The sequence below is a fragment of the Odontomachus brunneus genome, unplaced genomic scaffold, assembly GCF_010583005.1.
Source record: "Odontomachus brunneus isolate Ranch 3 - 2012 unplaced genomic scaffold, Obru_v1 Obru_scaffold_205, whole genome shotgun sequence".
Taxonomy (NCBI): Eukaryota; Metazoa; Arthropoda; class Insecta; order Hymenoptera; family Formicidae; genus Odontomachus; species Odontomachus brunneus.
This window is the reverse complement of record NW_022639655.1, coordinates 336,339-361,443: the sequence shown is the minus strand read 5'-3', so window position 1 is coordinate 361,443 and position 25,105 is coordinate 336,339. Positions and strand designations below refer to the sequence as shown.

Below are 25,105 nucleotides of genomic sequence, written 5' to 3'. Positions count from 1 at the left end.
GAAGTGCATTTTTGAATATTTCAAAATTTCAATATTAATATTATCGTAAGTAAATAGATTTAAGTAACATTGTATTGGTTATAATAAGGTTTCCTGCTAATATATAATACATTGTCTCGATTAATGAAAGCAATTTACATTCATAAAATTATTTAAATCGTGTATATGGATGAATAAAGTAAAATTGGCCACTATTCAAGGAGCGGCAAAACCTTCTTGGAGACTCCGGAATTAGAAGAGACCGGGTCTAGTTGTCACACTTTTAAATAGTGATTTGAAAAAAAGATGCATACAATATCTTTTAACATTGTGCATATTTTCATATAATTATTAGGTGCAACTATTAGATAAAATAAAACAAATATTATCTTTATGTATTTACACACAAATATGTTATTAAGTTAAAAAATTATTAGTTATAATTAAAGTTATATAAATGTAACTATTTATCCTATACTCAAGATTAATTATCATACGTTTCTCATATAAAGAAAACGAGACAAATTGTTTCTGTTTTATGGTTTCAGATGTTTTATTAAAATTAGTAATATTTTAACATCAGATAATGAACAATCATTGAACTAAGAAGATATAATATTCATAAACTTCGTAATAATATTCATAAACTTCGTAATAATAACTTTGAATTATATAGGACCTTACGCAGACTCACTATTATAATATGTATAACATAGTACGTTATTCCATGTTCTTGCATATAAGTTACGTTATAACTATGTGACGGACACGCAACATGTGATAACTAATTTCACTTCATTTGAGTTAACTTAACCTGAACTGTCATTTGGAATAAAAAAGATAATATTTACAAGTTATGTTGTATAACTGTTAGTTATATGCAAGAAGAAATAACTTAAAAAACATGATATTTCTTACAACTAAAAAGAGATTGCGACCAGAAATTCTAAAAAATTAACGCGGATCAATAAAACTAGGAATAAGAAAAAATTTTATTACCGCATTTAATTTTGAAAAAGCACTTGAAAATACCGTATGCGATGTTTCTGTCATAAATATTAAAGTTAGTTGTGTACGAAATAAGTATTATTTCGTATCCAACTAACATAATACAAATTACCTTTTACTATAAAGAAGAATATGTTCCTGCCTTTATTACATGAGATATAAGCTTTATGACAACTGACTCGTATGACTTCTAAAAGACTCTGTTTTCCCTATTAATATATATTTCTCTTAGGATATATTTATACAGTGTATTTCAGAACAATCTCCAAACCTCTTGTAGAGGCATAATACGGATTGTGATGAACATAAAAGTCCTATACCGTTGTGTGATATTCGCAATAATTACCTAGATATTAATTAAAAAAGATTTGTAAATAATCACGCGAGAAATGATAAATAAACTGTAGTAACGATGTCTGCCATCGTGTGCTTGCACATTAGGCCAAATTGAAAGAAAGTTCTCTATCATTTTCCTAATGACTTTGTAGATTTTTAATTATTAAAGAAAATTGACGGATGGCCGCTCGTGATTAATGTTCTCTAATTAATAATTAAAAATCTACAAAGTTATACAAGATCTTCCTTTCTTAGATTGCTAGGTAACTTGACTCGATATCAGGGAAAGATGATCACTTTGCAGCATGTTCATATTTCGCTTATTATAGAAGAAAGTATACAATTTTCAAGATTATTGCAGGGCATAAACACAGAGAGGAAATTTGGCTCTATCATAAATGTAAAGTCAATTACAACATTTAGTCTCAGAAACTTTAACTTAAAATTTTGAAAAATATGCCATCTAGCCCTAATTTCACTTACCGCTTTCTTGGTTTAATGTGGAATCAACAACATTATGTCAAAAATTACGAATTTATTCGAGCGTACTTTTCTCCCTTGATTCATAAATTAAATGTTTTTAAAATATATTTTATTATAAATTTATATTTACAAATACTTATAATATTAGCTATTTAAATATTTATAACGTTTACCCTGGTAGAAATTTCACGCAATTTGTAAGTAGTTAATGAACAGTTATATTAACTTCTGCCCAGTAACTGACGAATAAAACTGTTGGGACCCCAATCAAGATGTAACGCTTTGTTTACAGTTACTGAGCACAAAAAATGCGCAATAACTGAACTCATTTATGACCAAAAACTGAGCAATAATTGGACAAAGAAACTATTCAGTTGATTAATAAGCAAGTTTATTGCTCATAAAATGGGCAGTTTTATGCTAATAATAATGGATATTGTGTGCATGTTTGCTTATTGTACATTTTTAATTTTTAATAAAAGTCAATATATTCGTAAACATAAAGATTATCTGATTTTTTAAATAAGTTTTAGAATATCGAATAGGCCAATAAGAAAACGTAATTCATAGATACTATTCCTTCATTGGATAATTTTTAAGTTACGTTGTCAACCTTATTATAAAATGTCGGACAACCTTTATGTCGACAATTGTGCAGGAAATCTAAGGTGCGTTTTTAAGATAGTTAATGTGTTTTTGTCGCAATGCAATTCTGTATTATTAATATACAGCCCATTTGTCGTTTGCTCACTTTCAACTCTAACTTTACTTGTCACTTCTGCCATTAGACGTGTTCTTTTGTTAAATTTCAGGTTTCCTCCAACTTCCTCTTCCTTGCTGTATGTTTTGCTATGCGTTCATTCATTTTTTACATAGCTTTAAGATCGTCTCTAAACAATAAATTTAATATAATATAATTTTTATCATGCATGTGTGCGATAAACTTAATAAAACTTAATAAAACTATGTTCAGTTTCTTTCCAGTTTTTGCGCAGTTTCGATACAACTATGAAATACAATAATATTAGATATTAACTGATTAGTCTAGTAAAACTGCATAGATTTCTATTAGGGTTAGCTACATTCAGAAGAATATACAGAATATGCTGTGGTAGATTTTATCATTTCGCGGTACGCATGTGAAGCAGTTGAAGTGAGCAGTTGAATCCTTCAAATGTTTTTTTCGGAATGCACTTTTTCACTTATCTTTCAAGATTTTATTTCTTCGAATTTCACTTACTTTGAGTGGTTCTTTTATTACTTTTCCTCTTGCTTGTAATATATATTCGTTTTACTATTTTATAAGAAAAATGGATTTATTAAAGATATTTCTAAAAAAGAATAATATGTAGTTTGTAGGATAAAAAGAATAATATGTAGTTTGTAGGATGTATGAAGATTTATAATGCTAAAGGTTTATAAATCATTTAACATTAGTCACTTCTCAACTAAGACAATTTTCAATTAATGCGCTTATAACGAATAGCTAAATACGTATTCGAACGTTTGCGTTATTGGAAACGTGAAGCTCGACTAGAGAATCAGATAGGTATGCTTTTGGCTTAAGCGTTAATTACCGTTCATCAAATATCGCAGAAACCTGAGATTCCAGGATACCAGCATACATGCCGTGAACTCATTGCCCTGACATTTCATCCAATACACGAAATTCTGGCATAATCTTATGCTGTTATTAAGTCTGATATTGAATAACAATTGATATTGAATATAATTATCTTTACTTTCTTATATTTGAAAGAATCTTGTATGAAATTTTTCAGGGTTTAACTTTTTAATGACTTTATTACTAACCTATTCTCTGTTTCTTCTTTCTAACCTTCTGAAAGAGATAACTTTTTACCTTTATTACACATACATTTTATATAAGTTTCGCGTGTTTTGTTCTTTTATTGTACAACACAAGATAGGTGTTTAAGCTAACACGAAGTTCTTCGCATTCGTCCCACAAAGAATCCACAGCGCTCTCGTTTATCGACACTATGCGGTTTCCACAGAGCCATCGGCGACATTTGAGGTCAGTTGTCGACCTGTTGTCGATAATGCAATATCAGTCTCTACGGACTCTGGTCGCGAAGTCCTCTCACACGGACCCACGCAAAAACCTTTTGGCGAAGAAAGGAAGGTGACGCAACGTTCTTCCGATGCTCAGTGGCTTGGGAAACATAGGAAATTGAAGAGGGAGCTCGCAAACAGAGAAGAAAAATTCCATCTTGTACATCGTATGAATTGTATATGCTGCTGTGCGTGTATGTCGAAGGAAACGAAGAAGTAGTCCGGAAAAAGAAAGAGAAAATGTCGCGACACAGCTTGCGTATAACTAGAACGCCTGCGAGACACCTTTAGAAATACGAGAAAAGTCGCGATTGATACTGCGATGCATTGACTGACGGAAATTACAACTGTTCAATACATTGCACACAGACACGCTATTATTGTGCACTGAAAAAGGTTACTAGTTCACTACCTTTGACATTAAATAACAAAACTTTCCAAATACTGTGATTATTAATTATTAGTTGCAATTATAAAACTTTTTTGTTTATCACAACACTTGTACTAAAATGTATTTTATTGGAAACGTTGAAATCTTTTGTAACACTTCATTGATTACATCTTTGTCGCAATTTTATTGTACGTATCACAGCTTCTTTAAAATCAGTTAAGCATTCTTTTCGTTTCGGCATTAATAAAGTCCGTTTCGTTATAAGGTGCGCGCAAACTAAACTAGAATTGCTTTTTACAGAATAGAACATACTTATTATACTTCCCTTATATTGAATAAATTAGTACAGATTTACAGATTATTACAAAGTTTTCGTATAAAATGTACTGCATCACACTCCAAATATTTTAGAACTTTCCTGAAAGTTCGATTTTCACGACCCTATGTTTGTATACAAACATTTCAGTTAGTTGGATTGAGAAAAAAAATAGCAACACGTTAACACATATGTATTTTTAGCACATTATACTAGCAGTTTAAATTAACACACGTGAGTGTGTTCTAAATTCATATATCGTTTATTAACTCTCTAAAGAGCATATGAAAATTTGAAAAGTGAAAGATCGCGTGTGCGAGGTGGAAATTATATTTCAAATTATTTAGGCTGTAAATATTAAACAAATTAATATTTTTTATCTGTTATTTAATATTATTTATTGCTGCACATATTTTAAAATATACTAAAAGCTTGAAATCTGAATAGCGTGGCCGAAATTTGAAGAATAAAAATTTGAAAAAAGTGAAAATCGAATTTTCAAGAATGTCAATCCTAAAATATTTTGACACTGTGATCAAGTATAATCAGTATATTATATTCTGTAGAAAATAGTGATTATAGTTTAGTTTATGTGCCTTACAAAGAAGAAACTTTTAATGCAGAAACGAAAAAAATACTCAATTGATTTTAAAGAAACTATGATAAATACAATAAAACAAGGATGTAATCAGTCAAGTGTTTAAAAGATTTCAGCGTTTCCAAGATTTGGCTACCATTTGAATGACGAAGAAAACGACTGAACACATCGATAAAATCATTCCAAGAGACTCCATAGCCAATGCTGGAAGGACTGTCTATTAAAAACAGTTTGCAAGATTATCTTGTCATTAATATTCATATATCAACTGTAAAACGTCGTTTAAAGGAATTTAGACTACACGATCAATGTCCTAACAAGAAACTACAGATTAGTAGAAGAAATAAGAAGAGAAAATAGGAAAAATAAAAAAATAGACTACAGTTTGCAAGAAAATACCAATATTGGACATTTAAAGAGTAAACTAAAGTTTTATGAAGTGATGAAAGCAAATTTGTTGTCTTCAAATGATATACACGATATGTTCGTCGTCCTATGAATCGAAAAAATCGATGTCCGCTATCAAGTCCTAATAGTTAATCATAGCGCAGGCAGTGCGATGGTATGAAAAGGTTTCTTGTTGAAAGATGTTGGTCTTTTGGTCCGTATTAAAGGAAAACTATGGATCGTTTCCTATATAAAAATATTTTAGAAAAACGTACGATATCTCATGGAAGAAAGAACATGCTTCGTAGGTGACATTTGAACAGGACAACGATCCGAAAGATACATCCAAGGATGTTAAAACATTCCTAGCCAATAAGAAAATATTCTTATCAGAGTGGTCATGTCAGGGTCTTAACTTAAATTCCATAAGCATTTGTGGAAGGAACTAGATTGTCGTATGAGATGGCGAAACTATATAAACAAGCTTTTCGACATTTTAGAAGAAGAATGGAAAGGACTTTATCCACAATCTTGTGTTATTCCATTAATTGAATCGATAAGACAGTGTATGGCTGTAATTGTAGCAAAAAAATATTTAACAAAATATTAGTTTCGAAACACAAATTTTATTGAATAGTTCTTTATTACAAAACAGTTTACGTCAAAACAATTATGAACTAGAGATTTCCAATTTTTTCCATTATAATTTAAAATTAATAAAAAATATTGGATTTATATATATTGTTACATTCTAGTATGTATTTCATAGTATGTATTGTTTATGATACGTGTCTATAAGGAGTTAATATTATTTGGTTTACGTATAATATATTCTATTTCAAGTAAATGAGTTATCAAAGTATTTTGGAGCATTACTGTACGTGTTGATTTAATCTACCAGTATAATGGGCCATAAGTTAATAATGGGGTAACAATAGTGACATGTTAATATGTTGTTATAAGAGACATTATTTTACAGTTTCTATGAAAATAATCTTAAACTACGTTCAATACAAGACTGATTTTGTTCGACGTTGAATCGAATAAAAGTTCTCGTAAGATTAGAGTTAAGTTCTAAAGAAACTTAAATCTTTTATGGAATTCTTGCAAATATTTATACATAAACTAAAAAACCAAATTATGTTTCACGAGGCGGTTGGAATAAAATTACGCTTTAAACAATGTCGATTTCCATTTAAAGATAAAGATGCTTAGCATCAACCGAGCTGGATAATACTTGGAATTTATTATTGGTACTCGCGCATGAGCTACATGATCCTATTTTGTTTAAAGCGGGATTAATAAATCTGCAAATGATATCACCTAAATGATCATGGAAACAAATTAAACTGATGAGTTGAAAGTACAAACTAATCCGTTTCAGAATTAATTTCAACTTGTGATTGAAATACGTCCCTGGTCGACTTCGCGCTCGGTGTAGCATTTATCAAATTCGCGAATAGGCCCCATGACGAAGAATTCCGCACCCTATCGATTGTTTGCGGGCACGACGAGCGCGTAGCCTGTTCGAAAGGCCAAATTTAATTAAAAGAAAAAAAAATGTTAATGAAACGACGGCGAAAAACACGGAACCGCGTCGCATAGCTTTGAGGAATCCTTGGACGCGAATTTCTAAAGAATGCTTTCGTTGTCTAGCACATAGTTTGTATATCACCGCCGCTATATGAAAAGTGTAAGGGCGATACAAAGGAGAGTTCAAATTACCAACTGACTTTACTTTTCCTCCTTTAACGCGCTACGAACACGATAAAATTACGCTGCTTATTATATAAGTCGTCTTAGACAAGAGGACGCGCAAACTTTGCAGCATAAAGACGAAGTTTTGAGCAAGGAGATTACAGGAAAGGTGATCGAACTACGCGATACCGAGTACCGGAAGATCGCATATACCCTTTGATAACAAAAATCGTTGTCAGTTTTACGATAATAACGTCAATTTTGTTAAACTTTTCCGCCGCGACAAGGCACGGAAACTTCGTCTAGCGGCTGCGCTTGTTTAAAGACAACCTTAAAATTATCGCCTTCGCGGATTTTGTCAACGTAACAATGATTCTTTACACTGAAACATAATCGTGCGATTGCACCGAGGAATCGATTATTCAAACACTATCTCCAATTGGCACGAACAAACGCTTGTGTTTGAGTTGAGCTGACATTACGTTCTAATCCAGTTGGAGAAAATAAATAATATGAGAGCTCATCACACCTTGCCAAATATTCCACGTCGGAATTGCGCGCGCGAAATCTGCTGATATAACGCCGGTAGCTTCTTGCTCACGTAATGTCGCTCCAACATTACCGGCGTTTATACAAGGATTAAAGCTGCGTTTACACGGCAGATGGTTAATATGTACGCGCGTTTACTAGACGTAGGAGCTACGTACGCGAGATTGACTATGTAAACGGTGGGGAAATAATTTGCCACGCTTCGGGAAGAAAGCGATTGTCTTTAGATGCCGTCCTAAGTGGCACTTACCGCGACTATATTTATAACATAACAAATTCGTTGGTGCGAATGGTGGTGAAGATATCGCAAAGGACACCTCGAGATCTCCCTCGAGATTGCGATAGCCAGACAGACACCGCGTGCGGATAAATTGCTTCGTGTCATATTATGCGTGGCGTCCGCGAAAAAATCTAAAAAGATCGCAAGGCGCTTTTGTCGCTCTTTATTTTTATACCATCTATTTATTACCGTGAGAATGATTTAACAGAAGTTTAATTAAGAAGCAATTTAACTCCGAATTATGAAGGAGATACTGCCGCTTAACAAAAATGACAGAACCAACAATCTTTATTTACTCCGTGTTGCATATTTAGTATACAGAAAAACAAATAATTAAACAAAAATTAAACAAAAATAAAATGCTTTCAAAAATCTCAAAAGCCTTAAAAAGCTATAAAATAATTTTATATAAATAGTTCCATGTACTTGTAATTCTGTTGTAATATTTTAACAACATTAGAAGTTAGGACATGAAAATCTGATTAATTGAATCAATAATCAAATTTTGTTTTACTATTTATCTCTTTATATTTATATAATCAGTTGACTACTTAATTAATTTTTTTTAGCTGATTTCTGATATCGTTGAAATATTGGGATAAGCTTGTATAGATACATAGGAATATTGATTCAAAATTATTTCATACTTTTTAAAGTTTTTGAGGTTTCTGGAAGCAATTTATTATTGTAAAAAGCTTTAATAATTCCGTACTTTTTAATTACTTACTAAAAGTTAATTTCTAAAATCGATCACAAAAGTTCTTTTTTAAGTCAATTAAAAATAAAAGTTTCGTCTTGTGTTTCTAAGTGTTCTCGGATTTTCAAGAAAGTAAAATAAAAGTACCAATGCCGAGACATATATCTAATTTTAAAAATTCTTATTGTTGTGGTCTTAAAATATAAATATTTAAATTTTCCATATATAGAAAATATATGTATAAGTATTGAATATATGCATACATTCTATGTTGAAAATTTAAATATTCGTATCTAAAAATCAAAATAATAAGAATCTCCAGGATTAGATACATGTCCGAGAATTGATACATTTATCCTAATTGGATTACTCCAATTATTCCCAAATTATGTGGTTTCAAATTTTGATAAAAAATCTGGGTAATAACACTAATAAAAAAAAAAAGGAAAACATGTAGATAACATACTGAACTGAAAAAACTACAAAATTCCATCTCAATATTTCAAAATTCTTGTTCTTGGTTCTCAAGTTATGAGGGAAAAAACAAACAAACCTGTATAACAGGGACAAACTAAGAGTCTTCTTTCTTTGAAGTCAGTTAAGGAGATGCTGGAGTCAATGACGAACTCAAACAATGTCGATAATGCAGAGACGATCATCACTAACATAATCATGCTATCCTTTTCGTATTTCTTATATATACAGAACTTACATGAATGTGTGTTATTTTGTTTTACCATATTCAACGAAATCTGACCATATGTGTAGAAATCTTTCTGCAAACTTTTTCAATATTTTTAAGCTTCCAAATGCAGATGCGAATATAGAGCAATGTTCTTCAAAATTTTTCTATTTGGAGCATCCACACTTTCGGTATGTACAAGCTGCGGAATTTTTGGATTAGACAAATCTTACACTGACAGCTTGAGATTTTATATTAAAAATTTTTTGTTCGTTTTCGTCACATATCGAGCAATGCTCCTATTTATTTTTACGTGCTTTCATTGCGTAAAAGCATTTGTAATCCCGTCTAACCAATACGACGTAAACTTTGCAGAAAAATATCAGTATTCTATCGGTAAAGTTTTCAACTTCAGCACCCCCTTAAAAACAAAATTGTGTGTATATATATATATCTTCTTTAACAAAGCTAATATAATCAAACTAACATAATCACGCAATTCTTTTCGTATTTCTAATTGAGGCTAATTGAGGCTAATTGAGGCTGTTTGAATTTAATCGATTCATTCAGAACCAATGTTTCAGAGTGATTGCTCACGAGAGATTGTTAATCACGTCTCAGTAATACAGAGATCAAATGTCGATGCCATGAATGGTATCCGCAGCGAAGTATTGATACTTCGATACCATCGCACCAACTTGTGCGCAGTCATGCACTCGAGAATCGCGCCAAATGCAGGTCGCATGTCTGTTCGCGTTACTCTATGACTCGCGGTTTCGACAAACCGCACGCCGGGACACCTATGTCACACACCTGCCGTGGTATTCGTGACGTGCCACATGCGGCACGTGATTATATAATATTCCTCCTAGTTCGCGTCGTGGTAACATTGGCGAGGTGGACGAAAGGGTGAAAAGTGCTGCGAATTGTGAGCGAAACGCAACACTGCTTTCGGGTCCATCGCGCATTTGAATATCCAGCATTGAGCTGTAGAAAATGGCGCATGTGCGTGCATAATATTGCGAGTAAATCGACACTCCGATAATATTTATAACCTCCCTCATTACACGAGATTAATACACATGTTAATATTATTAATGTATCCGTGTAATCACGTACGCTTCTCATACTTCTCGTGTAATTTCGATATTGGCAAAGCTGGATTAAGTTCGTCAATAAATTGTTGAGACAATGAAATGAAAATAAACTTTGAATATCTTTCCTTCCGGACAGAACGAGAAAATGAAATTGAATATTCAGATATACTAAATGAAAAATTATCTAAAAATTGTTTATTTTGTAGTACTAACAATATATTTTTACTTTAGATTTACTAAAATCTAAATCCTTTTATAGAATAAATCGATTTAATGAAAAACCAAGGTTTTCGTAAAATTTTAAGAAAACGTATATTTTTTTATTTGAAAAATACTAGTATAAGTAAATATGTTGTTAGAACTTACTAAATAAATATTTACCATTTCTTAAATATTTTTTCTGTAGTACTCAAGCTTAGATTAGTTGTTAGTTTTCAATTAGTCGTTGGATATGTTAAAATATATACAGTTTGCGTAGACATTCGTCCGGTTGTTACTTATTGTTAGTATTAATGCATCCTCACACTGCAAATCCAAATGTGTTATTTTTTTAATCGAACTCTTTCTACGAATGTGTCATTTCTTTAATCGGACGTTTCATGCGGTTTTATCTCATCGTTTAGTACGTTCAGAACGAGTAAATTATAATTTAATATGTTTAAACATGTTAAGTGACGTGACTTAAAACGGTAAAAATGTATAAAAAGAAATTTTGGTTAAAATAATACACTTAGATTTCCAGGCTTATTGTAAGAGCACTGCGTAGGAATTAAACAAGATCTTGATAGGATTTGATTCAGTGGTTGAAACATTTTACTGTACAATATGTGGATCGATCTTTTCCAAGATATAGTATCAATAATATTAATTCAATTTTATAATATGCATGTTTTATTATATATCACGAATAAATTAAAAACATTTATTTATATTGTTAAAAAAAGACAAAATCGCATGAGCACTAAATAAATATGTAGAATAACATAGAAAAGGGAAAAAGAAATTTGAGGGAATAAGAAATTTGACAATATTAATCCCTGCGACAAAGATGAAAACCAAAGTTAGAGATAAAAAAGTAAAAAACAAATGAAATATATGTTAATAATATAGAGTTTCATTGCAATGAAAGCGCAGCAGACTCTCCTGATAATAATGATACAAATGAAAATTGTTATGATAACTTAAACTCAGAAGCTCTAACGAAATAATATATCTATAAGAATGGATAAAAGAATGAAATCTGTAAGAATGCAAATTGATGATTGTGAAAAATGTCACCTAAAAGATCAAAAACATTAAAATATATATTATGCATCAAAGATTTCCTGCGCTATGACTCTCATTAATCTAAAAATTATTTAATTAGAAAGAATTAACAAAAAATAGGATATTATTAAGGTAAACCTGCCTATTTTATGAACAATAGACTTGATTATTATTGTATTGAATAGCGTATTGTCTATTTTCTGTTCTGTTTTCATTCAGTAAATGAATTTAGACTTTGCGCATCTTTCACATGTAATAATTACAAAAAAAGTGTTATCCTGATTAGGATCTCAAACAGTTATACTCTTACTAGACAAAAGTTACATAACTATGCAGTAACTGTTCGGAAACTGCATTTAATTTTTACCGAAGGTGTTAATTGAAACAAAACGCTGACATTAAAATATGAAAGTTTTCAAACAAGCGTATCGTTAAGAGGCAGCCGCATACATGTTTCGTGAGAAATACAACACGTCAAAATCAACGGACAAATTCATCACAGCAAAGCAATGAAAAATTGATTCGTTCATTCTCTCGTTCGTCAGTGAAATCAGTTTCCGCGCAGTTGCGAAACGGTGTGCATCTATCTAAAAAAAAAATATTCTGAAAAAGAGCCTTTGAGAACGTAACATGAGCTTTCGTTCGTTCGTTATTTCGATACGTAGGTTCCACACGTTAATTTTGACGCTTTGGGGAAAACTGTTCCAAGGAAATAGTATACGATCCTCGATATTCCGATATATTGAAACTCGATAGCGAGTCCGCTCATAAACGAAAGAATTAAAATAGTTTTGCTCTAGCCGCGACAGCCGACGAGATTTTCAGTTAAATTGCGCCGCTGCGAGGAGTTCGCTAGAAAAATTTGCAGAACGCTCCACTCCCGCTCTCTTCTGTAGAAGAGAGCATAGTTACTTCTTTTTCCGCGCCTTTCTCCCGCTTTTGCCCCACTGCCTCTCTACGGAGAACAGAAACGGGTCGATAGGTGCACACTGTTAACAAAGTTTGTCGAATTTAATTGCATCACTTACTCTTAAGCTCGGCAATTCTTTACGCGGTTCTTTCCTAGCTCACCTTCGTTACGATATCATCGGTCTCGTTTACCTAACATCCCCCTCGAACACGAAACATCCCTCTCCCGCTTGGCCTCTCCCACGTAACATGGATGTCGTCTTTTTCCTATATAGCAACGTCATTAGGCTTCCGTAATGCGCTTTATCAATCTGCGACGAAAAACTAACAATTTTACTAAGATATTTGAACTACAAATTCTTCTATGCCCGAAAAATGGGCATCATATATATTAACACGATTAAAACAGCAATGTATAAATTTCATTTACATTTGTCGGTTACTTAAGGGGATGCTGAAATTGATAACGAACTCAAACAATGTCGATAATGCAGAGACGATCGTTACTAATATAATCACGCTACCCTTTTCTGTATTTCTTGTATATACAGAACTTACATGAATGTGTGTTGCTTTGTTTTACCATATTTAACGGAAAACCTAACCAAATATGTGTAAAAATCCCTTAACGGGATGCTGAAGCTGAAAACTTTACCAACAGAATACTGATATTTTTCTGCAAAGTTTACGTCGTTGGTTACACAGAATTACAAACGCTTTTACGCAATAAACGTACGTGCAAAAATAAATAGAAGCATTGCTTGATATGTGAAAACGAGCAAAAAATTTTTAATGTAAAATCTCAATCTGTCAGTTAGCGTAATATTTGCCTAATTCAAAAGTTTCGCAGCTTCTATATATGAAAGTATGGATGCTCCAAATAGAAAATTTTTGAAGCACATTGCTCTACTTTCGCCTCTGCATTTAGAAACTTAAGAATATCGAAATAGTCTATAGAAAGATTTTTACACGGTTACATTTTGTGTGGTTAGGTTTTCCGTTAAATATGGTAAAACAACACACATTAATGTAAGTATACTCGTATACATAAGAAAAAGAAGGAAAATTAATTATTGCAGAATATCCTGCCAAATCTATTCCTGAGTTACAAAATTCTTTAATAATTCTTATTATTAAGCTTTCTCTGTGCAAAAACACGAGTTGGGTAGAACGTATATTGTTATATGTACGTTGACTGACCTTTTAAGGTGAGAACCCGAACTCCTGTAAAATTAATTGTTAAGTAAATGCTTCTTCTCGTGATTGTCAGATTAATTAATTAAAATTAACGCAATTGAGATTTCGTACGTACGCCGATGCTTGGTAGCTCATAAACTTCTCTTCGAGCACCCATCGTTCCGGAGTCAATTGCATCGCAAAATTGTATGACATTCACTGTGCATGCATTATCAAGCGCTGTGGAAAAGCGCACCGTATGTAAACTCGATTACCGAGGTGTTGCACGTACAATCAATTTTCAAGTGCGTATACGGCTGCGACGCGTTAACTTTAACTTTTAAGTAATCGATTAAGACATCGTCGCTCTTGACATCTTATTAACCGTTTTGCCACGTTCCTCTCTACCCTGACTTTTTATCCTATTTGTCGCGTTATCGCAAAAATTACCTTTTTATTGTCTAGCAAAGGGTTTGTCGAGAATGATGCAACAAAGCACGTAAAAATCTCAAGCTTCTCCCGTCCTAAATACCTTTACGTACTCCGGCCCGACATTTCGAATACCATGCAAGCCGTTGAAATTTATGTCTCATCAGATTACCATCGATCAGCTTTGTATCTTTCGATCGCCCCTCTCCCACCCCCCTCTCACTCTCAGGTTTTCATCTTTTTTCTTTCTCTCTTTCTCCATTTTTATAATTTATAAGAAAATTTCCATCGCAATAAAATCAAATCTCGTTCTATCTTACAAGCAAATTTCTACACAATTATTATTTATTCATTGAAGTAAATAAAAAGAGGAGAATAATTGATGTTTCTATTTGCAACTGATTTACAAGAGTTGAAAAAGTAGATAAAAAGTCTATTTTTTCATTTCAAAGAGACTTCCGATTCGAATTTTTTAAAAAGTTATTATCTTATCATAATATCTTATTATAAAATATCTTATTACACGTTTTTCTTTCATTTATACATTTTTTATTAATCCGTGAAATGAAGCTTTCTTAAAATTTCGTTGAGCACATTCTTTATTTGCACCGCGTTTACTCTCACAGTTTTTTTATATTTTACATTAAGTATTTCGAATCTCAAATTAGTATCTTGACGAGATCCAATTCAACTGAGATTAATGAAAGCTTCTACGTAATTTTGATGAATTACTTCATTTGAAAAGACAAGCGAGCACATAAAGTTGATATTTTAACTTTTTCTACGAAGAGGAGTTCATAATGTAGGACCACTTCGTAACTTTATATCCGAAATATAAAATGAATGTAACATTAGTAATGTTATTTATTAGTTATGCTAGTAGAGTAATGCTATTTTTCACTAAAAAAACTTGCAACATACATCATTTTATAATAAGTATTTTATTAAATACGACATGCACACATCGGTATTTTAGCATGATAGACATAACGGAACAATATAACAGGGACAGCATAACAGGACTCTTCAAAGCACCATGCTGAAAGCATAGCAAAGTTATGCGCATTGCTCGCGAGACAAATATTTTCACGCGACGTTCGCCTGCTTGCTGTTCCGATTTTGCTTGACCTGAAGGATTTATGCATCGGTCGATTATCACGTTCTGGATCCACCCTGAATTCGCCCTGGTACGCGACGCCATTGCAGCGGCCAGAAATTTATGCAGCCGCAGATTATCGTTGATCCTGCTAGACCCGATGAAACGCGCAAAATATCAGTATGCGTCTGGGATGGTGAAAGCTGGGGATCAATTAAATGTTTCATCGTTAGATAGCGCACTAGATGTTGTGCATGCCACAACATTCGTTAAGTGCACTTCGTTTCTTCCGTCGAGCTTCAATTTCTCGTCCTTTTTTCACGAGGTTTCTTACAATCGGTTTGAGAGAAAGAAAGAGGAAGGATCACAGCTTCGCGCGTATTTCGTGGTAAGAATCACCAAAAAACAATGGTACCAGTAATTTGCCGGACGCGTTTCTTAGAGTACCCGTAAGCTCGGATTAATGTACCGAGACTTCCGGTGAAGTGGCTGGAATCAGCGAGCGGCAGTACCGCTTATTACTATTAGAGAGGTTCGTTCGCGAATTTCCGGACGGCGCCGCAAGCGGTAATTTCCGGTGACGGAAGCAGAACAGATTACAGCTATACATACACAAACCGCGTGATGAAAGAGAAACAGAAAAGTTGCGTGGTAGTTTGGTTCTCTCGCATAAAAGTGTTACCTCGTAAAACTCTTTTCACTCTTCCGTTATAAGCAGTAGATTAAAAGTAATCCTCCCGAATCCAAAGTTGAAGCCGAATAACACGAACGTATTTATGTCGGAATCACCGAATAATATGAAAAACATTCTGCAATAATAATAAGAAAATAATGAATAAATAATAAAGGTAATGAGCTAGATATATTATATATCAATATTAATTAGCTGTCATTTTGTGCAGCTTAAGTATTGAAAGATTTTCACACGCACGTGTTTCGAAATTCCGAGCAATAAATAATTACAGGAAAGATTATCGAATATAAAATGTTAATAAAATATGTATTAATAAAATAGTTATATTAATAATAAAAAATTTATTTATATATAGAGAAAAAAGTTGCCATTATAAAGTTTATGAGTTATTTTCTTAGTGCAATGATTGTTTATTGATCTAATTATCAGAGTATTACTAACTCTAATGAGACATTTGATATTTTAAGAGGATGCTGAAGTCGATGAACTTGAACAATAACGCAGAGACGATAACGCAGAGACGATCGTTTCTAACACAATAACGTTATCCTTTTCGTATTTTATGTACATACAGAACTTACGTAAATGTATGCCTTACTGTATGTTTTACCATATTCAACAGAAAATCGAACCACGCATGTGTAGAAATCTTTTTGCAAACTTTTCCGATATTCTTAAACTCCTGAATTCAGATGTTGAGGTACAGCAATATCCTTCAAAATTTTTCTGTTTGAAGCACATTTTCGATGTGTACAAGCTGCGAAACTTTTGGATTAGATAAATATTAAACAATCTGCGATCTTATTACATTTAAAACTTTTTTTTTATTTTTGTTGCATAAGTAATGCTCCTATTTATTTTGGCACGTATTTTTTTATTGCATGAAAACATTTATAATGTCAGAAATGTGCAGAAAAATGTCGGTAAAATTTTTAGCTGTATTCTGTATAAAGTTGTCAGTCTTTACATCTCTTTAAAACAGAAATAATTTGTTTTGTTTCATTTACATAAAAGATATGACACACTAATATATACAACTAATCCTGGATACGAGATAGATAGTCACATTTGCATGATTTTGCTTACAACTTAATAATTTTTGGTGTATGAATATATTTAAAAAATAATATTTTTCTTCTTTTTTTTAAAGGTTTTTGAAGATCATATAGGTTGCACCTATATGAAAACGTACACAATATTAAAAAATATTGCATGCATTTTTTTTAATCAGTATATGACAATTAGATTTAGTCTCTCCTATATTTGAAAATTATTATCGAGAGAATATTCTTTGTTGAAGATAATCATTAGTTAAAGGAAGGAGAGTAAACTGAGTAATTATTTTCTTTTATCAGGAATATGACATTTTTTTGAGTGCACAAGTGAAGCAATATGTTTTTTTCTTAACTTCCACGCACAGACGACTATGCTTCAAAAAATCTTCATCATTAAAACGTCAAAGTTCTTACGTCTTAATTTACCTAATCTCCTTTGTGCGTACAAACGGTTTAATTTTTAAGCAAATTTATCCCTCGCGCATTCTGCTACTCTTGCGCCACGTTCATTCTTTTATGAAGAAGAGTAGTTTAGCCGGTTAATGAAAAGGCCACTAGAAAAAAACGGTGGCAGTTCCACCTTTTCCGCGCACATAAAGTAAAGAGTTATTCCGGTTACATTGCGCAGCTTATGTCTCGGTGTAATTGTTTTTGCATCGTGGCTGTTTATTTAATCGCGGGAATTTCATCTCACGCCCCAGTAATATGAAGGTGCGAATCGCGGCAACCGTACGAAACCAATTAAAATAATGTAATCCATTTTGCCCGCGTCCCGAACTTCAACCCGCGGACAATACCGCTTATGTGGAGCAAAACAAAGAGAGAAAGAGAGAGAGAAAGAAAGAGAGAGAGAGAAGAATTACATTTCTTCCATTTAATTTTTTTTACGTTCGTTTCTCTGTATCGGTTTATTCAAATATTTCGTAAATTAAAACAGAATTATTATTAGACTTCCACGTTTGATACAATACAGAGAATGCTTATTACAAGGAGGAACATTAATAATTAATATTATAATAATAAGTATTTTCATAAATTAACAATACGCATTTCACAATATTATCTGTCGCGATATCTGTCTCAAAAAGGACGATTCGAAAATCGCAATATTATTATCCAACGTTAATTACGCTTGTTTTATAATGCCGCTAAATTTCGCAGCTTGAAAAAGTTGTAGCGCTTCCAGTGGATGTAATTGCGAGAACGAAATACGTCAATCTACGAGACGCAATTCCTCTCTCTCGCCCCTTCTCTCTACCTCGCTCCCTACTCTCTCTCTCTCTTTCTCTCTTTCTTTTCCTCTCTCCCTCTTCCTTTCTATCTTTCTCTTACTATGCTTTATCAGGACGCTTCTCTTTTTCAAGACATTCAACAAGAAGGAACAAGGGATGCTGTTTTAATGGATAATCCGTTTCTGCAACATCCGAGATGATAGACGGTGTGTTTAATTAAAAGAAGTATTGCGACAATAGCTACCAACGCTGTCGTCGTCGTCCTCGTCGTCGCACTGGTATAAAGATCCAACAATTACGCAGCATTGTCACTAGGACGAGAACTTTCGTGCCCAAGAACGCTGGAGCGTTATCAACCTCAAAGAAAGTAATTTACCAGCTTAGCCAGCCGTTTAACGATCCGAAGATTAAACATCTCGTCCCGGCACTTTGTTTTGGCGATTATCCCGAATCGTCAATAAGTACCCTACGGAGATACCGTTGCTCTTTATCTGCTGACAACAAACTACTTTATTTCTTCAGTGCCGCGTCATTTCCTCGCGCTAGACAACAACGATGGCACTTGCAGTAGCCTTTTCTGCAAACGAGCGTCTGTCTACGTAACGACGAAATAAGTAATTTAAATCCAAGATTTTTGCTCTCGACTGTCACGCTCGCTGTAGGAAAGGTAGGTTTCAAAGAAGAAATATGAGCGTAGTTTTCACGCGCTTTTTCTCGAGAATGTGTCGATCGTCAAAACGCTGACGAGAAATTTATGCCGCAAAATTAATCTGCCACAGAAAGTGCAGAATTCAACAAAAATAATTGAAAATGCTATTCCTAACGACAATTATACAGAAAATATAAACTACAAAGTGTATTTACATAAACAAAACATAAATGTCAGAGAATCGAATAACAGCTTTCCATCGATACATCGACACATCGATACCAAACGAAAACTGTAATTAGCAATCACGTTAATTATCAGTCGCGTTCGTATACCTACCAGATTCTATTTTACGAGAATACACACACGCAACGATTCTGCGAGAGTTCTCATTATAATATTTAATTAAATGAGATTTGGCATTCCACCGTGTGTTTCACACCTGAGTGATATTTACGTTGCGATTTCGCGCAAAACGTCCTGATTGGTGCGGGCGAGTAATCCTAAACAGCTGGTTTGCAGCCGTAGTTTCGACGCGATACCGATCGATTCCGCAAAGTAATGTAAATGTGATGAGCTCCCGTCTACTCTGTACGAAAGTCGTATCGCTGTCGAAACTTTCGTGGCAATCGGTCATGAACGTGGGATCGTACGGAATGCTTCGCTTTGAGTTTCGCGATTTAACTTTGTCCAACTTTGATCCAACTTTGGTGTTGATTAATTATACCAGACAAGCTTTTATAGATATGCACATACATGCACACATACACACTCGCACATAGAAAGAGAGAGGAGAGAGAGAGAGGAGGAGGATATCTACGTAATAAAATTGATAAAATAATTGATTGACCGACTGACAATTTCATCTCCATTTCCGTCTAAATATCTGCTCGCGACTGCATAATGCAGTTCTGATATTTAATTAGTTTATATCATTCTATCGTGCACAAATCATAATTACATCATGATTTTATACAGTTTTATATAAAAGCAATTATAACAAAATTTGTATAACATTTGCACAAATGTTACTGATTAAAAGTGTGTGTAAGGAGAAGCGATGTAAATCTTTATGTAGAGGAAATACGCAAAAAAATATCAATGTTAATAAAATATTAATGGATATTTATCAATGTTTAGTATTTTTTCTCTACACATAATTCACTAACCAATATTGTTTTGATATGACAAAGGTGTTAAAGTTTTAAAAAGGATTGAATTTATATAAAGTTTGTGGATATTAAATATTATATGATGTAGCTAAAAAAAACATGTTCATATTTTTAATCGTTAACTGTCATCGTTCAGTATCAGTAAAAGCAAATTTTGTTGCATTTAATCCTTCGTATACATACTGAGTGGTTACCATCCATAATTCAAATTCAGCGCTCTGTACCTTTTAAGTACCGCAATAAATGGAACTAGTGTCGCCATCTAATTGTAGTTTGGGGCTTTAATTATGCTTGGATTCCATTCTGCTAGCAAAATAAGTGTTAGTTAGCTTCTAGTAGCCGTTTGAAATGAATGTTGAGTGTTTACCTCGTGTATGTATACGGCGTTATATTTACTTGTAGTAAGTGTGTAGTAATTTACTTGTAGTTAAGTGTGCCTTTAATTTTCATCTTTTCTTGTGGTCAACATAAGTAAATAAATATATAATTAGAATTTTATTTTCTTCATATATCTAATATAAGTATTATATATCTAATATAATTATTTGTGTCTGAAATATTCGTAGCACTATGGCTTACAATCTACAGCGTCGGTCGATCAGAGCAGTTATTGCAGAGGAAGAAAATGCGAACTATGGCGAAGATGCTTTGAGTAGTGAAGAAAGTCACATATCTGAAGACTCTTACGAAAGTGATTCGGAGTGCTCTGAAAGCTCGAACAATGAAATGGATATTGGTTTTGAAGATGATAATTTACAAAGTGGTACAGTAGACCAGCGTATTCTAATATCAAGAGCCAGAGATAGACCAACATCTATTTTACGTGAAAAAAATGACTTTAATTGGAATACCGTAGGTCCGATACGACGCTCAGGTAATCAAGAATGTTTTTGTTCTTATCTAACTTACACGTGCGCAGTCAGTAATGAAACCATATGTGCTGTGTACTCTGCGCATCTTTGTCGGTCATCTTGTCGTATCGTACAAATTTGATTTATAAATTGGACTTTATTTTCGAAAATTTTATATATTTTATATACAAAAATATTTTATGAAATATTAAACCAAAAATATTTTATGAAATATAAAAACAAATAGTAAAATTTTTGTATTTGCTCAATGAAATAAAAAAGTTTTGCAAAATAATTTTGTAAGTTTTACAAACATTTTACAAAATAATTTTGTACAAATTAATTTTTTCATCGTTTTTAGTATAAATCTAAAACCAAACATAACTTTTTCATTTATAGACAGAATTGATGAAGAAGTAAATATTATTCCTAGTCCTAAAGGTAAAGCCAGAAACTGCAATTCACCTTTTGAATTTTGGCAATTACTTTTTGATGCTGATATGGTGAATTTGATAGTTAAGCATACCAATGCAAAAATTGAAGATGTATATGCTACTATGGGCAACGATAAACATAAGCAGACATATCATCATCTTACTGATAACTCTGAAATCATGGCTTTTATCGGTTTATTATACTACTCAGGATTATGGAAGTTAAATCATGTTGACACTTGTGAATTATGGAACAAGGAAAATGGATTATCATTTTATGGATGTGTGATGCTAAGGCAAAGATTTGAATTTTTGTGTAGTTGTTTGCGATTTGACGATAAGAAGACACGTGATCCAGAAGACCGACTTGCATCAATTAAAGAATTATGGACAAAATTTATAAATAATTGTACACGTTTTTACGAACCAAGTAATTGGTGCACAGTAGATGAACAGTTGCTTGAGTTTAGAGGTCGCTGCAGGTTTAAGATGTACATGCCGAAAAAACCAGATAAATATGGTTTGAAAATCATCACATTAAACGACGCAAAAACGTTTTATTTGGTAATTTAAAAAATTTTCTATATATTTCTAGTAAATTATAAATTATTTTTTAATAAATTTTTATTACTTTTTGCAGATAAACGGTATTCCGTATTTAGGGAAAACCAACACACGAACCACAGAAGCGATTCCTGAATTTTATTTTAAGGAAGTAACTACTCCAATTCACAATACCAACAGAAGTGTCACCGCGAATAATTGGTTTATGTCGATTCCACTGATGGAAAAAATGAAGGATGAGCCATATAAGATCCGCATGACTGGTACTATTTGTAAAAATAAACGCGAAATACCAGCGGAAATGAAAGTATCGGGAAAAGAAGTGCCTTCCTCAAAATTTGTGTTTCACAATGACATCATATTGGTTGCGCACACACTAAAAAAAAATAAAATTGTTTTATTGACTAGTAACTACATACAGTCAGCAAATATCGGAGAAAAAAATAAGCCAATTGCAATTTTGCACTATGATAAAACAAAAAGTTGTACCGATACTTTCAACCAACTGTGTCATGCGTATACAACATCGAGAAAGACACTTAGATGGCCACTTCGATTTTTTTTTGGAATTCTTGACCAGGCTCAAGTAAACGCCAGGATTTTATATGTATGCAAACTAAAAAATGCTCAAGAACATGTATATCCAAATACATTAACTGCGGTTAATTGCTTGAAAGGTATAGTAAAAAAACTTTGCCAACAACATTTAATAGATCGTTATGAAACAGCAACAATAAGGACCGATATAAAAAGAGGCATCGCTGAAATTTTGAGACTTCGAGATAGAAATGTTAACAATCAAGAAAGGTTGCAGTTCAACAAACAAAGGCGATGTACTCTTTGCGAAAATAAAAAAGACTGTAAGACAAAAATGCAATGTCCTTCATGTTTGCGTGCGATGTGTGATAATCATCGCACTTATTTATGTTTAGATTGTGGTGAATTAGAATGATTTATGTAATTTCATAATTATACAACTTTTTTCAGTTGTCTATAATAATAAAAAAATCAATAAACTACATTTTTATACGTAAAAATTTTTATAAATTAATATTTTAATAAATTTTTATTATTTTTATTTAAATTTTTATAAATTAATATTTTTTCAAATATTAAAATAATGGAACTTTGATATTCAAAATAAATATATTTTTTCAAAGATGACTTACAAGACAATTTTTTCTTTAAAAATAAACATTTCAACAATAAAATGCTAAATTTTTACTTAAAAATAATAAAAGTTACAAAAGTTACAAATTTTTTTGCAAAAATTCACTTTTTTCGCGAAATCGCGAAATATAATTTTTTTTAATATGAAATTTCTTAAATTTTAATACCAAAAGCATATAAATACTTTCTATAAACATTAAATTTACTATAAACATTAACTATGAATTTTTTCAGAATTTTAGCATTAATATTTAAAAAATACAGTTGTTTGAAAATTGCTATGGGTGACAACCACCCAGTGTGTATGCGAAGGTTTAATAATTTATTTATATGATTTGTATTTGTTCTTAAACTCTTATTATATCTAAAGATAAAGCTAGTCACACATTAAGTATTCTGGGTAGTTTTTAGGCATGAATTAAAAGGATTTCTTTGGAATTTTTTTATAAAGAAATTATAAGAAACACATTTTTACTTTTTAATGTTTTCGTTATTCTTTAAGAAAGTTACATAATAATTTTCATAAGTAAAACTTGCATATTAGTTTAATTAATGGGGCGCAGCACAAAACTCTCGTATTCTACTGGCGTACGTGATACAGTCGCTTATATATTTTAATATAGTTTGCAATATCTTACATAATTAATATTATATGAAAAACAGTCTTGAAATTTACGACACAACTCTAATAATATCAATGTCACATATCGATGTTACTTTTACTGATATGCATTGAGAGAGTACGTTTTGATATTTAAAAGAAATACCAGTACCCGTGCAATAAATTATTATTGAGAATAAATGATTTTTTACTTTCAATTTGCTGCACTGAGCACCTTTTTAATGGAGACAGATATTGCTACTCAACAAATCATAAATTTAGTCTGCTAACAATATACAGATTATTAGCAAAGATTAGACTTAAAAAAAAACAAAGATTAGAATTGACGTTTCAACAAATCAATTGCATTAACAAAGAAACCTAACATTTAAATGTTTATATAACTTTTCGCTTAAATTAAATGTTTCAGACGTTTCTATTTTATCTGCTCCACTAACTTTCTTTTCTACGCTGCGATATTACATTCAAAACAATAGATACGTACGTACCACACTAACAGCAGCTGCCTTGCTCTGACTAAACTTGGTAACGTGCGCTCAAGCACGAACTACCGCGGCGCGAGAGTTTCATTTGTTTTTAAACAGACCACATCTTCTATTACGATGCTAGTCGTTATATTTGTTAATGTTACTGCTATTATAAGTCGTACGCGTACAATAAATTTTGTACATCCAATAAATAGACGAGAACAAATATGATTATTCCAGGTAATGTATGTTTATTAAAATGACAAATAATGAAGAATAATTTACAATGGTATCTGTTCGATTTGTTTTCCTAACTCTCATCAGACAAGAAATGTGTTTTTATTCTGATAACCCAGGGATTTTTCTCAATACGGAACTCTACTAATGAGCTCACGTTCAACTTACAACCACAATCGAAACAATAAATACATTCGATACACAAGAAATACGTCGACGTTTTTCGCGCGGCTAATGAGTCGTTAACAATTCATGTAGTTAACATAAATAGAATGAGAAATTAGAGGTAACTGCAAAATACTGGTGGATGCGCATTTAAATTTGCGCCTGTTCGTGACTCCGCATTCTGTCTCGATTTCCTGACAAAAAAACTCCACGATAGCGCGACAGACTAATGAGATTTACGAATGAGATGACTGTAGTCATGGCGCAGCGGCAAAATCGTAGCTTTTGATATCACGTGCTAGCATGGTCCCAAATTATCTCGTCGTTAACGAGACTGTACGTG

At 32.4% G+C, this 25,105-nt stretch overlaps 2 protein-coding genes across 10 annotated transcripts in view; one reads left to right on the top strand and one right to left on the bottom strand.

Annotated features, from left to right (window-relative positions):
* LOC116852188 (dopamine D2-like receptor) overlaps nt 1-25,105 on the bottom strand; it is a 452,239-nt gene that overhangs the window by 165,539 nt on the left and 261,595 nt on the right. The gene's annotated exons all lie outside the window — the stretch shown is intronic.
* On the top strand, nt 20,432-23,138 carry LOC116852189 (piggyBac transposable element-derived protein 4-like). Of its 3 annotated transcripts, none has more exons than XM_032832272.1 (4): nt 20,432-20,653; nt 20,819-21,126; nt 21,503-22,101; nt 22,178-23,138. In XM_032832272.1, exons 1-4 carry the CDS (start codon nt 20,601-20,603, stop codon nt 23,051-23,053), a joined length of 1,836 nt encoding a protein of 611 aa, XP_032688163.1. In that variant the 5' UTR covers nt 20,432-20,600; the 3' UTR covers nt 23,054-23,138. The 3 variants fall into 3 exon arrangements, with proteins under 3 accessions (XP_032688163.1, XP_032688164.1, XP_032688165.1); XM_032832273.1 differs by having other exon boundaries at nt 20,546-20,624; XM_032832274.1 differs by having other exon boundaries at nt 20,595-20,723.

Bases quoted from the DNA above. Each gene is read 5' to 3' on its own strand.
- LOC116852189 (XM_032832272.1), top strand. From the start codon at position 20,601: ATGAATGTTGAGTGTTTACCTCGTGTATGTATACGGCGTTATATTTAC. The intron at 21,127-21,502 runs GTAATCAAGAAT...TTTCATTTATAG, and splicing joins AGGTCCGATACGACGCTCAG to ACAGAATTGATGAAGAAGTA. The intron at 22,102-22,177 runs GTAATTTAAAAA...TACTTTTTGCAG, and splicing joins ACGCAAAAACGTTTTATTTG to ATAAACGGTATTCCGTATTT.